Source organism: Rana temporaria, chromosome 4 (assembly GCF_905171775.1).
Source record: "Rana temporaria chromosome 4, aRanTem1.1, whole genome shotgun sequence".
Lineage (NCBI taxonomy): Eukaryota > Metazoa > Chordata > Amphibia > Anura > Ranidae > Rana > Rana temporaria.
The window spans coordinates 349,049,379-349,066,820 of NC_053492.1; the positions used below are offsets into that span (position 1 = coordinate 349,049,379).

Sequence of the window (17,442 nt, forward strand, 5' to 3'; positions counted from 1 at the left end):
TCCCTAGTACCCCTACCCAATGAGCCCCCAAAGAAAATGTGTCTGTAGAAAGCGCGGATTTAGGCGTGACACCCGTTATTATTGTCCACGCCGTCCTGACAATCCTGGTCTTTGCATTGGTGAATGTTTTGAATGTTACCACACACTAGTGCAGTTTTAGCATAGGATACAGTATTTCACAGACTAGGACACACTTACACAGGGTCTCCCAAGATGCCATCGCATTTTGAAAGACCCAAACCTGGAACCGAACAAAAAAATATAAAATTAAAAATAACAAAAATAGTTGTCATTTTATTGTTCTCTCCCTCTCTATTCTCTCTCTGTTTTTCTTCTCTATTTTACTGTATTCTATTCTGCAATGTTTTATTGTTATTATATTTTATCATGTTTGCGTTTCAGGTATTTTTTTTGACAGCAACAGCGTTTGCTCCCACAATACATAAAGCAGTGACTCCAGTGCTGTAGGAGGTGATTTCACTAAATACGTTTGAGCAATGTATTATTTAGTGACAACTTTGCGCAAAAAAAGTTTGTAATTTCCCCGCAACTTGAGGCAAAATATAAAATCTTCTATGGACTCAACATTCCTCTCAGAAAATAGCTTGGGGTGTCTACTTTCCAAAATTGGGTCATTTGGGGGGGGGGGGGGGGGTTGTGCCATCTTGGCATTTTATGGCCTTCAAAACTGTGATAGGTAGTGAGGAGTGAAATAAAAAATTACGACCTTAGAAATGCTGAAGGCGGTGCTTGGTTTTCGGGGCCCCCGTGCGTGGATGGGCTCCCAAAAAGTCCCACACTTGTGGTATCCGGTACTCAGGAGAAGCAGCAGAATGTATTGTGGGGTGTAATTCCACATATAACCATGGCATGTGTGAGCAATATATAATTTAGTCATCAGCGTAAGCCGCAAGTTTGTGCTCTTCCTCCCCAACCCTTATCCCCCTTCTGTCCGGGTTCTTCCTTATCCCTCTTAGTAAGGGTTCTAATGCTAACACGAACAACAGGGGGGATAGAGGGCATCCTTGTCTTGTACCATTGTGCAGTTCAAATAGTCCCGAGAGGGTCCCATTTACTTTCACTCTTGCCGATGGTTGATTATATGCCTTAATCCAAGTGAGCATTCTTGAGCCTATTCCTATTATTTCTAAGGTATTATATATGAAGCCCCAGTCTACTCTGTCAAACGCTTTTTCAGCGTCCACAGACAAGAGTAGACCTGGGGCTCCACCATTTTTAATTTCCTGTATGGCTAAAAGAGTTTTAATTACGTTGTCTCTACCCTCCCATCCTGGCACAAAACCAACCTGATCCGTATGTATTAATTCATTCATAATTGTTTTCATCCTCCCTGCCAGTATTTTATAGAATATCTTGGTGTCACAATTTAATAATGAAATTGGTCTATAACTAGAACATAGTGTACTGTTCTTACCTTCTTTAAGAATTAAGGTAATAGTGGCTTCTATTGCCTCTCTACGCATATCCCACTTTACCCCTATCCCGTTCATGTAGGAACACATTCTGGGCACTAAAATATCTATACATTTTTTATAATATAGGATCGTCAGACTGTCCGGTCCTGGACTCTTCCCACCTGGTGAATTTTTTATGATTTCTCTAATTTCATTTTCTGAAATGGGGGCCTCTAGACATCCAAGTTTGTCTTCTGGTATTACATCCCAGTCTATTTCCTTTAAAAAACGTTTTTATTTTCTCCTCTTTTTGTTTCGCTTCTTCTCTTTTTTCATGTTTATTAATTGAATAGAGTCTCCCATAATAATCTTGGAAGGTTTCCGCTATTTCTCCTGTTTTCTTCTCTACATAATTAGCGTTTTTTTTTCTCTTTTAATAATTTCGCTAAGTGTTTCCCGGGCTTATTGCCCCATTGATACCTCTCTTTCTTTACTTGGTTATACGTTATTCGGGTTTCCTGCTCTATTTGGTTTCTCAGCGCTTCTCTTTTGATGTTTAATTTTAATAGGGATTCTTTTGCTCTAGTTTGTTTATGTTGTTGTTCCAATCGTATATTTCTTTTATTAGAGTTGTTTTATTCACCTCATTCCTCTTTTTTTTCCCTGCACCCTCCTTTATCAGTAACCCCTGTACATAAGCCTTGTGGGTGTCCCAGACTACTGCCTCCGATATATCCTCCGTCATATTCATCTTAAAAAATTGTTCTAGTTCCTTCATTATTCTCGTTTCTATTGCTTTATCTTGTAGGAGCTCTTCATTGAGCCTCCAATAATTTTTTTTATGTTGTGTCTCACCTATTTTCAATTGTAATGATTCTGGCGCATGATCAGAGAAAATCACAATTCCTGTTTTGGTACTGCTTACAATTTCTAATAATCTATGTTCGATCAGGAATAAATCTATCCTAGAGTATGTCTCGTGTACAGGGGAGCAGAATGTATAGTACCGTTGCTTATTATGTTGTGTCCTCCATACATCTACTAGCTGATATTGCTGCATTTTCTTTTTTAGTTTGTTCCTCCAGGCCCTTCCGGTCCCCTGTACACGAGACGTACTATCTATCTCTGGATCTATACAGAAATTGAAATCTCCTGCTATTATGGCTCCTCCCCTTTTAAACTCCATAAAGTCTGTTATAATCCCCATTAAATACCTAATAGAGTTTTTGTTTGGGCCATATATGTTCGCCAACGAGACTTCGATTCCATTTATTTTCCCTCTCAGGAACAAGTATCTCCCCTCTGGGTCTGACCTTTTTTCCTCTAAAATGAATCTTATCTCCTTGGCAAACCCTATGGCCACCCCCTTAGCTCGACTAATGGGTGAGTCTCCATAATACCAAAGGGGATAGGACTGAGTGATACATTTGCAGTTTATACCTGCGGAGAAATGTGTCTCCTGCAACATAACCACATCTGCCTTCAGTATTCTCAATTCTTTCATAATATTTGCACGTTTGATGGGAGCATTTAACCCTCTAACATTATATGAAATTATATTTAAATCTGGTATTTTTTCTAGAGGTCCTTTTCTATTGACTCTATTCTAACATATCCTGGGGTTCTCCATTCCCACCCAACCCTGAGTCCCCCCCACCCTTTCCCTCCCCTCCCCTCCCTGTTCCCTCCCATGCTGCCCCCCACCCCTTTGGGGGAAAACTGGCCTCCCGGTGGCCCTATGAACCCTAGCCCTCCTCGAACCTCCCGGCCCCCGGTTCCTCCCCCTTGAGGGTGAACTCTGTGTTGACACACGGAACAGGGGCAATGCCTTCCCGTATCCACCCTCCCTCCCCTTCCCCTCCCCACACCCCCTCGCCTCCTCCCCAATCCCCAACTTTTCTTTCTAAATAATTTTTCCCCTTTCCCTTTTTTTTCTCTTCTTTTCCTCTCCACTCCTTTCTCCCTTTCTTTATTTTTTCTTTTTCCCTTCTTTCTATCTCTTCTTTACTCCTGGTGGCTTCTTCTTCCACACCGGCTGCCAGGATTGTACGTCTTCTAAGTTATCTTCAAGCTCTTGTTTTTCCCACCAGCCCGGGATCTCCATTAGTGGGACATTCAATCTCCTGCAAAAATTTGGGGTGTCTTCTGGGAATCTTAAGGTTGCTGAACGGCCCTCTTTGCGTCCGGTTAGGCTGGCTGGGAATCCCCATGTATATTGAATGTTCAACGACCTAAGTTGCTCCAGTAATGTAGAAGCCATCCTCTCTTTAACTTCAGCTTTTTCACAGATGGCATCAAGTTACCATCCAAAACTTGCTGAAATTTTATTGTATCCATTTTTCCTTCTACTCGTGAAATGTTCCCTGTGCCACTGGCTGCAATACAACCCCAAAGCATAATTGATCCACCCCCATGCTTAACAGTTGGACAGAGGTTCTTTTCATTAAATTCTGTGCCCTTTCTTCTCCAAGTGTACCTTTGCTCATTCCGGCCAAAAAGTTATATTTTAACCTCATCGGTCCACAGAACTTGTTTCCAAAATGCATCAGGCTTGTCTATATGTTCATTTGCAAAGTTCAAACACTGATTTTTGTGGTGAGGACGTAGTAGAGGTTTTCTTCTGATCACTCTTCCATGAAGACCATATTTGTACAAGTATCTCTTTATAGTGTACCACAACTCCAGTGTCTGCCAGATCTTTCTGGAGGGATCGTGCAGTCAAACGTGGGTTTTGAATTGCTTTTCTCACAATCCTGCGAGCTGTTCTGTCTGATATTTTTCTTGGTCTTCCAGATCTTGCTTTAACTTCCACTGTTCCTGATGACTGCCATTTCTTAATTACATTCCGAACAGAGGATATTGACATTTGAAAACGCTTTGCTATCTTCTTATAAGCCTTCTCCAGCTTTGTGAGCGTCAACTATTTTCAGTTTCAGTTTTCTAGACAACTGCTTAGAATAACCCATGGTGCTGATTGTTGGGGCAAGGTCAGATGAGTCTGGGCATTTAAAACCTTTGAGATTGACATCACCTGGTCTTCCCAGACGATGATTGAGAACAATCCATGACACTGGCAGGTCTCAGCTTTGCAAAGGGGGCAGTGCATGCTATAAATTCTGCAGGGTGCCCAAACTTTTGCAGATGCCATTTTTTTGTTTTCTGTAATTTTGAAAGTGTAAATGATGGAAATAAAATCTAACTTTTTTTGACATATTATAAGAATGTCTAATCTGTAATTTGATGCCTTTTGGAGATTTTTCCATCTTTCCTTGGCTTCGTTATGCACATTAATACAAATTTTTACCTGGGGTGCCCAAACTTTCGATCCCCACTGTAAAATATTTCAAGAGTACTATCAAAATGTATATAAGGTCAATAAAGAGCAAGGCACAATAGAAGTACAGGGTAGAAGAAAGAAAATTAAACAATATGTAGAAAGGGTTAAGATCCCAAACCTGGCAGAGGAAGTAATTAGTAATTTAGAGAAGGAAATAACAAGAGAGGGAATAAGCCAAACAATTAAAAACATCAAAATAGGAAAGAGTCCTGGCCCAGATGAGTATACTTCATAATATTATAAGAGATATGGGGAGATCCTCATACCGTTCTTCCAGAAGTATATGAACTCCATAGGGGGAGGCATGATAATGCGTGAAGAAGCTCTGGGTGCCCACATAACTCTGATAGGGAAGGAAGATAAGGATCCTTCATTATGTGCCAGTTGATTAACGTAAATATAAAGATATATTCGAAAATTCTGGCTGAGAGAATAAGACCTCTTCTGTCAGGGCTGATAGAAAATGACCAGGCGGGGTTCATACCTGGGAGGGAAACGAGAGACAATGTCCTAAGAGTGCTATTTTTGATACAAAAGGCTAAAAACTAGAGCCGTTATTAGAAACAATATGGATGAATCAGGAAATAGAAGGGATAAAGGTGGGCAGGAGGGAACATAAGATCTCTGCGTTCGCGGACGACATGATGCTCTATGTATCAAATCCTAGGCAGACACTACCAAAGATCATAGCAGAATATGAAAAATATGGTGAGATCTCAAATTTAAAAATGAATAAAGGAAAAACGGAGATACTGAGTATATCCTTGACTCCGAAAGAATGCAGGGATCTTGGGGCTCTCTATCCATTTATGTGAAAACAGAGGATGAAATACCTAGGGATATTCCAGTCCAATACAGAAAGATATGTATATGAAGATAATTATATTCCCCTATTAAATAAATAAAAATTAGAACTAAAGGGATACAGGATAGATAGAGTGTCTTGGTGGGGAAGGATAAACACTATCAAGATGATGATATTACCTAAAGCTCTGTATATCTTTCAAACACTCTTGATAAAAATCCCAGAAATCTTTTTTAAAATCTTGGGGAAGATAATAAGGAGGATCATATGGAAGGAAAAAGAATCCCATATAGCAGTTGAGACTCTGACTAGATCTGGACAGGATGGGGGATTATATGTACCAGATTTTAAAAGGTATTATGATGCAGCTGTATTAAAGAGGATAACAGACTGGTTTCAGGAGGAGGGACAGAAAAAAAAGTGGGTAGAAGTAGAAGAAAGTTTAAGTAAAAAGGACTTGGGTAAGAGAATATGGGTCCCAAAGAAATATAGAGGATTACCTCAAGAGATACCATCAATAACAAAAGAAACCTTTAGAATATGGGATAGAGTATGTAAGATTAAAAAATGGCCCTATAATAGCCCGTTTTTGCCCCTTATGGGTACAGACTACTTCCCGCCGGGTAAGGGAGGGGGTGTGTATCTGCAGTGGGCAACTTTGGACACATTAAAACTGAAGGATTTGATGAAAGGTGATGCTCTGTGTTCCGTGCTAGAATTACGTGAAAGATATGGACTGTTCCCAGGGGATAACTGGAGGCCTAGACAAGTTCAACATTTTGTAAGCACATTGCCGAAACCCCTGCGAGCTATGAATGAATTGAATCAATGGGAAAAACACATAATTTGAGGGGGAACAGGAAGACAGGGGTTATCAAATATATATAAGATATTGACACCCATGAGAGAGCTGGAGACATTGAAAATATTAGAAAGTTAGGAACTAGAATTAAATCAAACCATATCTGAAGATAAGAAGAGACAGGTATTAGATTTTGTCCACTCCACATCAATTGATGCTAAAGTAAAAGAGATGAACTATAAGCTGCTTACTAAATGGTACTATGTTCCAACGAAACTTCACAGAATAAATAGCGAGGTATCACCCTTATGCTGGAGAGAGTGTGGGATGAAGGGAACTCATGCCCATATATGGTGGCAATGCCCCCTGATACAAGTATATTAGAGAGAGGTACTGGGTTTGATAAAGAAGATAAGTGGATTGGAGGTGAGACAAGATCCTTGGGGTTGTTTGTTTCATAATACGGGGATGATAAGGAAAAAATACAGAGGCTCTCAGGTTCCATACCTATTGAATGGAGCTAAGGCACTAATACCAAGGAATTGGGATAATGGTTACGAGAGATAGACAGAATTAGAGTAATGGAGGAATTGTGGTCGATCCATAATGAATCCAGGCCAAGATATGATGGGATTTGGAGGGGATGGAGAGAGTTCAGGGACTCAGAGGACTATGTGGACATGGTGGGGGAGTGGGGAGGGGGGGAGTAGGAGGGATGGGCTATTCCGTTACTCCTTTCTGTGTCCCTCCCCCTCCCTTACCTCCCCCTCCCTCCTTTTTTTGTTTTTCTCTCTCCCTCTGACATGAGAGGTAGATCTGTATATTAGCACTATGAATCCTTTAAGGGACCATACTTTTCCGTCTTTTTTTTTTTTGGAAACAAGAAGTTAGACGGGCTTATCTGACTTATGAACCCCTTATGGGGTCACAAATTTATTTATTTTTTTCTCCCCTAAGGTCCTCGCTCCCTGTGACTCTCTCCCCCCTCTTTTCCTGTCTCTCCCCTGTCACTTTTTCCCCCCCTTCTCTATCTTCCCCCACTTTAGTCTAGCTCTTTTTAATAGAAGATTAGAATATAGGATGGGGCATATCCTACATAGGGTGGGTAGAGCTCCTAATAAAACCTATTATAAAAATCAATTAAATTTCAGGAAGGTATTACATTGGGAATGCATTTGTTGACAGAATTAGAGCGATGAAGGAGCTATTGTCAATCCAAAACGAATGTAGATCGAGATAGGATAAGATCTGGAGAGGCTGGTGAGAGTTTGGGGAATCGGAGTATACTGAGAGGCTGGAGTAGTGGGGGTACACTTTGTTTTCCCTCTCTCTTCTTCTTGGTATAGGAACACACAAATAATACAGTTATATTAGATAAAAATTTCCTAGTAAATACTAGGAACCTACTTCTCTCTTCTCCATATTTCTAGACACAATTCACTATGCAATTTTCTTTTGGAGAATAGGGTCTCTAGAACTCTAGATCCTGGAACACATAATGTATGGATATTCCCCCCCCCCCTTTTTTTTTTATATACAGTAGATTGGTAAACCAGCACAATAATTTATAAGGGAATTCATTTCCCTTCCACTTTTCCCCTTCATTTGCACTTGCACTTTTTGCACTATGCACTTGCACTTTAGAGAATAACGATTCGAGAAATTTAGATTTCAAAACACATAATGATATACGGTAGATATTTTCTCCCCCCACCCCCAAATATCCCTTTTTTTCCCTCTTTCTCCCCCCCCCCCTCTCCCCTTAAATATCTCCCCATCTCCTCACTATCTCTTTGATTTTTTCGGTTAGAGATATTGGGCCAGATCCACAAAAGGGATACACCGGCGTATCTACTGATACGCCGTCGTATCCCTGTTTCTATCTATGCGACTGATTCACAGAATCAGTTACGCATAGATATTCCTAAGATCCGGCAGGTGTAATAGTTTTACACTGTCGGATCTTAGGATGCAGTACCTTGGCCGCCGCTGGGGGCATTTCTTGTTGAAATTCCGCGTCGGGTATTTAAATTAGCACTTACGGAGATCCACGAAGCGGTTTCCCTTCGTGAAGTCTCCGTAAGTTCTTAGTTTGCAAACGCAAAATTAGGGCTACTTTTACAAAGTGTAAAGTTAGTACACCATGTAAAAGTAGACCCTTCTTTCCCGCGACGCTGTCAAATTTTTTTAAATTTTTTTTTCCCGCCGCATCTCTTTTTTTTCACGACGCAACTTTTTTACCTGGCGCGATTCACAAAACTCGGCGTAACGTATCTTAGCGCAAAGCACGTCGGGAAAATCGCGTCGGGAGCATGCGCAGTACGTCCGGCGCGGGAGCGCGCCTAATTTAAATGGGACTCGCCCCATTAGATTTGGCCCGCCTTGCGCCGGACGAATTTAAGTTACACCGCTGAAAATTTCTAGGTAAGTGCTTTGTGGATCGGCACTTAGGTAGAGATTTTGCGGCGGTGTAAGTTATATAGGAAAATTTAAGTTACGGACGCTCGTTGTGGATCTGGCCCATAGATTCTGGGGACTATAGGTTTGGGGCATATTGTATATAGGATGAGCAGATAACCCAGTAAAAATGTTTTTATCAATGCTATTAGAACATCGTTGAATGTATTTATGTATGTTTAATGTATTTTTGTATCTATTGTAATGTTGTCTCTTTTAAATTGTTACATCAATATGAAAAGCTTAATTGACAATGACAGTGGGACTAGGCCCTGCCCCCGGGCTATGCTCACAGCTTTTGACTGACAGCAGCTGGAGCCAATGGCTCCCAGTGCTCTAAGCCAAGCCTGTGAGAACGAGGAGAGGGGAGAAGAGCTGCTGCAGATGTGCATAGCGCTGGATCGAAATTGGGCTCAGCTGAGTATTAAGGGCCCCCCTTAATACTCAACTGAGGGGGTGGGCACTATTAACCACCTGTCGACTGCCTCACGTACATATACGTCGGCAGAATGGCACGGGCAGGCAAAGCAACATCCCAGACCTAGGGTAGCACTTTGCAGGGAGGCAGCATGAAAAGAGTCCTCGCCAGCTTTCGCTGCATTTTTAGTGCAGCACCAGTCTTATGAGGTGGACTGGGCCGCAAGGAAAAATCGATCTGGCGCTCCCATAAAGCGGCCACACTGCTGCCGGTATGATAGGGATGGTGTGGACACAAGGGACACTGACATGGTCACCTATACCTGTCAGGTAGGTAGTAGGACTCTCCTGCAATCCTTTGCTTGTGTCAGTTGTACATATTAGGGAATCTTTATTTTAGTTCTGTTGATTGCTGATGAGAAAAATAAACAGATGGATTTAATTGTTCCTGCCCCCAATCCTTTCTTTGCTTACTGCCTGAACCACATACCTTCATCTCTGTGCTATATGTTTTCTGCTGCACCACTGGCATGGTTATATTTTTTTAGTCCTTTATAAATTTAGCAGTGCCACCTCGTTGGTGCCATCTCATCAGTGCTGCCTTATCAATACTTTTTTCCATTATGGATAGAGTAAGGGATGGTTATAGCCCCTGCTAAATTTTAAGGGAATCCCCCCCAAGGCCCTCAGAACTAGTGTCCCCACTGGAAAATTTCAGGGCAGGTCTTAAACAAGAAGGGGTGTGACCTTGACAAGAAGGGGTGGATCATATTTAAATTAGGGGTTGTACGAGTTTAGTCAGGCCTAGGGCAGCACAAAACCTAAATATACCACTGGTCTAAGGCCTGCCCATGTGCTCAAGGCTCTGCCGGGGAGAGCCTGTCTGCTGCCTGGTGGCATGGGAGAGGGTCCGCTAGAGAGAGAGCTTTGTGTTGCCTGGGGACATGTGGAGAAGGATGGAGTTCTAAGATGAAATACCAGAGGTTACTCTTCATGAGCCTGGGACTGTGAAGAGGCTGGGAAAGCATCAAGGGAAACTTGTCCAAGAAACCCTGCATAGTTTTGTGAGTTTTTCAGTTGCTATAGGAGACAGTTGTTGCTATGTAGGTACAGGTCTAAGGCTCTTGTTCTGTATTGCTGTCTACCTTTTTTGTTTTTGGAGACTACTGATTTGTCTGCCTACTGTCCTAGGGTGTCCTGTGCCCTAATCCTCTCACTTATTTTTCTGTTGTGTGTAATAAACTCACTGAATGGCGCCCATCTTTTCTGCAAATGTACACACCCAACATGCCTAAGAACTAGCACCCTGAGGTGAAATGTAAGCCTTCCCTGATGCCGGGGGACAAGGGGGCGCTACACATATATGCTAGTAAGATGGGCTCCCAATCATGTGACTGCTGTGAGAGCTAAATACAACGGTCATATGATACACCTAAAACCCCAACAAATAATTTCTTGCTCATGAAATGTTTTGCTACATCTGTTAGATAACTACATAAAACACCTGTTGATTCTGCCAGAAGCTGTGTTGTTTAACCACTTAAGACCCGGACCATTATGCAGGTTAAGGACCTTGCCCCTTTTTGCGCGGTCGTACGACGTGGCTCCCAAACAAAATTGGCGTTCTTTATTTCCCACAAACAGAGCTTTCTTTTGGTGGTATTTGATCACCTCTTCGGTTCTAATTTTTTGCTCTATAAACAAAAATACAGCGACAATTTTGTAAAAAATTCTATATTTTTTACTTTTTGCTATAATAAATATCCCCAAAAAAGATATAAAAAAAAAACTTTTCCTCAGTTTAGGCCGATACGTATTCTTCTACTTATTTTTGTTAAAAAAAATTGCAATAAGTGTTTATTGATTGGTTTGCGCAAAAGTTATAGCGTTTACAAAATAGGGGATAGTTTTATGGCATTTTTATTAATATTTTTTTTTTTTTACTATTAATGGCGGCGATCAACAATTTTTTTTTCTTGACTGCGACATTATGGCGGACACATCGGACACTTTTGACACATTTTTGGGACCATTGTCATTTTCACAGCGAAAAGTGCTAAAAAATGCACTGATTACTGTGAAAATTACAATGACAGTGAAGGGGTTAATCACTAGGGGGCGCTAAGGGGTTAAGTGTGCCTTAAGGGAGTGATTCTTACTTATTCTTAGCGTGGCTGTAGGTGTGACGTCACTGATCGTCGTTCCCTATAACAAGAAACAAACGATCAGTGACACTGCCACAAAGAAGAACGGGGAAGGTGTGTTTACACACACCTCTCCCCGTTCTACAGCTCCTGTGACCCGATTGCGGGACACCGGTGGCGATCAGGTCTGCGGGTCCCGCGGGCGCGGTCACGGAGCTTCAGACAGGGTCGCGAGCGTGCGACCCACGGCTGGGCTATTAAAGGCGACGTACAGGTACGTGCCTGTGCCCAGATGTGCCATTCTGCCGATGTATATTGGCATTAGGCAGTCCTTAAGTGGTTAAAAAAAGACGATAGGGGCACATGTTATTTCTGGTACTTGAAGAGTTGTTTTTATTTTCGTGCAGCATGTGTAAGGGAATAACACATGTGGAACTGTGCATGTAATGAGATGTTTTTTTGTTTTTTACATAGTATTGAACGGTATTTAAATGTATAAATACACTTTGTATTACCTCTGTACTGCTACGTTCATTCCTTGTTTCCGTCCCATTGTGATCTTCAAGTTGTTCCAGAGCCTGTACTTCCATAATGTCCATGTTGGGGTGAGGGTTTGGCTTTTCATTCTCCCATTTAGCAAAACCCTTGTTCTTTGCTGACTTGCCATAGAATTTAGTTTTCATCTTAGGAAATGTATGAGGACCAGTATCACTCCAGCCAGATTCAGACCACACAGGATCTGTTTGCGTTGCCTGGCTGGTTGTTGAACGTTGTAATCGCACCGAGATCTTCCTAGAAGAGCCAGTGACTAGAGTTATTGCTCGTCCGTCTAGATCATGATTATGTCTTCCAGGAGAAGGAAAGTCAAAAACGTCATCTTGTGCTACAAAAAAACAGAAGTATATTACTTTCAATGTGTCACTTATTTTAATATTAGGAATTTTGTTGCCTGTAGGTGGAAAATTAGCACAAAGTAAAACCTTTTAACTTTTATTATTCTTGACCAGCAATGTTAACCTGTGCTGATAAAAATACAGAGGCTACCATTATTAACTTTTTTTTGAAGATGCCTGGCTGCTAAGCTGATCTAAAGCCCAACTCCAGTTTGGGCAGGTAATGTAAAAGTGGATACTAAGGCTGAATTCACACCTATGCAGTTTTAGTGCTTTTTGCATTTTGCAGATTTGCACTACAGTCCATTTACCATGGTTTCCTATGGAACACGTTCAAAACACGAACAAGGTGACCAGAAGAACCTACAGGAAGACAGTTGAATTTCAACGGCCGTCAGACCAATGGCAACATTTCAAGAAGAAGCATCCCCTCCCCCCCTCCCTTTGTCGAGGTCCTTGTTATGTGGCTGGTCCCTTCTGCTGTAAGGGGATTGTTGTTATATTAATTGTATATATAGTTTGAGCTTTAATGGCTGAAGTATTGGTTATTAATGGTTTAATATAGTTCGAGCTGTGATGGCTGAACTATTGTTATGTTAGTGTAATTTTAGTACGATGGTTATATGAAAATATTTTTTTGATAAATTGGTTTATTATTATGCCAATAATAAATGACCACTGCCTTACACAACAAACTGCGATGCTCATTTTTTCTGCTTTCACCACATCAGCTTCATGGACAACATGTTCACTTGCTGCCTAATATTTCCCACCAATTTTCAGATGTCATTGTAACAAGATATTCCCTTTACCTGTCAGTGCTCATAATGTTATGGCTGATCGGTGTATATTGTATATAGTATGTATATCAAACATCTGGGGAATACAGATCAGGAATCGTGCTGAAAGGTTTCCAAAAAATTCCCCCTTGTGCACTGCTGCAATCTCATCCTGCCAGGTATAGTGTAGCTAAACCCAGGAACAATGGGGGTAATCCACAAAGATCCGGCGTAACTTATCTTTTCACATTTAAGTTACACTGCCTTAAAATTTCTACCTAAGTGCCCTGATCCACAAAGCACTTACCTAGAAATTTCAGGCCGTGTAACTTAAATTCCGCCGGCGCAAGGCGTTCCTCATTTCTTGGGGGCGATTCCCATTTAAATGAGGCACGCTCCCGCGCCGGCCGTACTGCGCATGCTCGTGACGTCATTTTCCCGACGTGCATAGCGCGAAATTACGTTACGCCGGGGTTTGTGGATTGCGACAGGTCAATAAAGTTGCGTCGAAAAAAAAAAAAAGATACGGCGCGAAAAAAAAATTCAAAATTGAAAAAAAACCGCGGCGCTGGACAGAAGGGTCTGCTTTTACATGGTGTACTAACTTTACACTTTGTAAAAGCAGCCCTAAAATTACGATAGCAAACTAACACTTATGGAGTAAAAACGAAGCGTAAAAGCTTTGTGGATCTCCGTAAGTGCTAATTTGCATACCCGAAGCGACATTTCGACGCAAAATGCCCCCAGCGGCGGATGCGGTACTGCATCCTAAGATCCGGCAGTGTAAGTCAATTACACATGTCGGATCTTCGTCCTAACTATGGGAAACTGATTCTGTGGATCAGTTCCATAGTTAGGACCAGGGATACGACGGAGTAACAGCAGTTACTCCGTCGTATCTCTTTTGAGGATTTGGCCCAATAATTTTATATATTGCAACTTACCATTCTTTAGGTGTGAAGGCTGCATTGGTTTTCTTTTCTTTTTTTTTTCATGTTTTTTTTTCCTGTTCATCTGGTAACACCTGTCCTAAGGGTGCAATGCTCACTAACTCTATAGCAGATATGAAGGAACAGCAATGTCACCCTAGGCATCTCTCCTGATTTGGGCTGCAAATACCCCCCCCACTCCCCAATAAAAAGTTTTGTTTTTAATAGGAGGTATGTTTGCAAACTTGGCCACAGGGGGTTGCTGTTAGTTCCACAGTGAGTGATTTAACCACATATTTAATGTTTCATACAATACCTGGAGCCAGAGATGGGCTGCTTGGAAGGGACCCATGGCTACTTCCAATAGATGTTCCTCTAGAGAGTTTTCTGCAGGCCAGCACAAGGAGGTCTTTGCATTGTTTATGACAATTGGCACCACAATCTGAAAGATAAATAAAGCTTTTACAATTTATTAGAGAACATGTTGATGTTTTACAAATGGGTATTGCATTTGCCATTAGTCACTGAAGTGAGGTTAAATCTTGATCATGAAGAATATTAAATTAGAACTTCAGGCTTTTACAAACTATGCTTAAAAGTGCTCCTTTCCCCTCCTAATACCTATACTGTCTAACCTGCGTCTGAAAAAAAATTATATACTTACCTATTCTCAGTCCAGTCATGTGATCTCTCCAGTATCAGCCTGCACCGGATAACGGGAAGATGGGAAGAACTTAATAACAGCTGGTAATGCCTGAGCAATGATGTCATCCATAGGATTACTATGGCACGTCTTGTCTGTAATAACTATGTCTTTCCCCTCTCCATACAAATCTAAAATAAGTTTTGGCTCAAGAATGAGATAAATTATACAGTGAAAAGCTTACGAAGTATCCCTACTTTGTACCTTATAAGTACAGGTATAGTTACCATGTTGTAAAATTCCCAAAATATACTATTAAAGTAATACTAAAGAAAAAAGGTTTCTTTTTTTTTGTAAATAACAAACATGTTATACTTACCTGCTCTGCACAATGGTTTTGCATAGAGCAGCTCTGATCCTCCTCTTCTCGTGTCCCTTGCCAGTGCTCTGGGCTCCCCCCCCGCTGCTGAGTGCCCCCATAGCAAGCAAATTGCTACAGTAACACTCATGCATGCTCACTCACGAGCCGGCTTTGTGTGTCCACAAGACACACACATTGAAGCTCAGCCACACGGCTGTGTTGACAGCAGCGGGAGCCAATGGCTCCTGTTGTTGTGACTGAACCAATGAGGAAAGAGAGAGCTGAGAGAGCACCTGCTCTCGTGCAGGGGGAAGAAGCAAACGGAAGGTTTTTTACCTTCATGCATAGAATGCATGAAAGTTAAAAAAAAAACTCAGCCTTCAGAATGACTTTAAATACATGTACACGACATACTTAGATAACCCATAACTAGTGTTAGCAGTCTAAACAAACTCATGGAAGCTAAGTCAGAAGTATCTATGGTATTTGTGTCAAGAGTACAAAGGATTTTTCTATGGTCAGATTATTTGTTAAATAAACACAACCTTACCTCAATTATTACATTTAATCTGTTTCTGCTTTCTTCGTTTACGTTAAATCATTATACAAGCTAGGTAATTTAGTGCGTAATGTAGCATAACTAAAGGCAGCACACTATGGGGCAGATCCACAAAGAAAGTACGCCGGCGTATCTATTGATCCTCAAAACAAGATACGACGGCATCTGGGTTAGATCCGACAGGTGTACGTCTTTGTACGCCTTCGGATCTTAGATGCAATTTTTCGGCATCCACTAGGTGGCGTTCCCGTTGTAATCCGCGTCGAGTATGCAAATTAGCTATTTCCGACGATCCACGAACGTACGAGCGGCCGTCGCATTTTTTTACGTCGTTTCCGTTCGGCTTTTTCCGGCGTATAGTTAAAGCTGCTATCTGGTGGCGTACTCAATGTTAAGTATGGCCGTCGTTCCCGCGTATAATTTTGAAAATGTTACGTTGTTTGTGTAAGTCGTCCGTGAATGGGGCTGGACGCCATTTATGTTCACGTCGAAAACAATGACGTCCTTGCGATGTCATTTGGAGCAATGTACCCTGGGAGTTTTGACGGACGGGGCATGCGCAGTTAGTTCAGCGCGGGGACACGCTTCATTTAAATGAAACACGCCCCCTACTCGCCGCATTTGAATTCCGCGCCCTTACGCCGCAAGAGATACACTACGCCGTCGTAACTTACGGTGCAAATTCTTTCAGGATTCAAAGAATAGCAAAGAAAGTTACAGCGGCGTAGCGTATCTCACATACGCTGCGTCCATGCAGATGTATGTGGATCTGCCCCTCTGAGAACAAGTATACACTAGTAAGTCGATGTGGCAATGTCAACTGGTTTATTACTGAAGTTTATTCTTCAAATACTGTAATAAATGTGTCTTTCCCTGCCTTGGTGCATAAAATGCAACACGGTTCCACCCGTCTGTTCAACAGTGTTTTGCTCAAGCCAGCACTATCCCCTGTATAATCAGAGACCCCACCTTTAATTAGGCACCAGCAGCCCCTAAGTTGGGTGCAAAAAACAATAATGTTAAAGGGGTTGTAAAGGTACAATTTTTTTCTCCCTAAATAGCTTCCTTTACCTTAGTGCAGTCCTCCTTCCCTTACCTATTCCTTCCATTTTGCTTTTAAATGTCCTTATTTCTTCTGAGAAATCCTCACTTCCTGTTCTTCTGTCTGTAACTCCACACAGTAAGGCGAGGCTTTCTCCCTGGTGTGGAGTGTCGTGCTCGCCCCCTCCCTTGGATTACCGGAGAGTCAGCTATTTAGGAAAAAATATTGTAGCTTTACAACCCCTTTAACATTATTGTTTTTTGCACCCAACTTAGGGGCTGCTGGTGCCTAATTAAAGGTGGGGTCTCTGATTATATGGGGGATACTGCTGACTTGAGCAAACCACTGTTGAACAGATGGGTGGAACTGTGTGTTGCATTTTATGCACCAAGGCAGGGAAAGACACATTTATTACAGTATTTGAAGAATAAACTTCAGTAATAAACCAGCTGACATTGACTCACTGGTGTATACTTGTTCTCATAGTGTGCTATTTGGGAAAGAAAATTGTACCTTTACAACCCCTTTAAGTTTCTAAAGGCTAAAATAGAATTTTTACTTTGCAAGGGTATTTTCCCCAGGACTTGGTGAATGTAGTAGAATTTTACTTTGCAAAGAATACTCAATTCCGTGCAATGAAAAATAAAAACAATATTTTCACTTGATTGGATGTACATGATTGAATGATGGAAGTCAGCAGAGCTTCACCACATCCATTAAGCTTTGGAGAGAAGTCCCTTGCAAAGTGATCTTTCCTATTTGCTTTTATTAAATCCCCTTAATATTATTCTCAATAATGCACACAGATAGAAATGTACCTTTGCACTTGTACCCTTGCTTGATGATACCCCACAGCTGA

At 41.5% G+C, this 17,442-nt stretch overlaps 1 protein-coding gene across 3 annotated transcripts in view; it reads right to left on the minus strand.

Moving 5' to 3' along the window:
- Positions 1 to 17,442, minus strand: part of RASGRP3 (RAS guanyl releasing protein 3) — a 288,487-nt gene that overhangs the window by 9,845 nt on the left and 261,200 nt on the right. For all 3 annotated transcript variants that reach the window (XM_040350806.1, XM_040350805.1, XM_040350807.1), the window contains 3 exons: positions 17,402 to 17,438; positions 14,295 to 14,420; positions 11,893 to 12,260 (listed from right to left, as the gene is read on the minus strand). In XM_040350806.1, the coding sequence (XP_040206740.1) occupies positions 11,893 to 12,260; positions 14,295 to 14,420; positions 17,402 to 17,438 (531 nt within the window). The remainder of the gene's footprint in view (positions 1 to 11,892; positions 12,261 to 14,294; positions 14,421 to 17,401; positions 17,439 to 17,442) is intronic.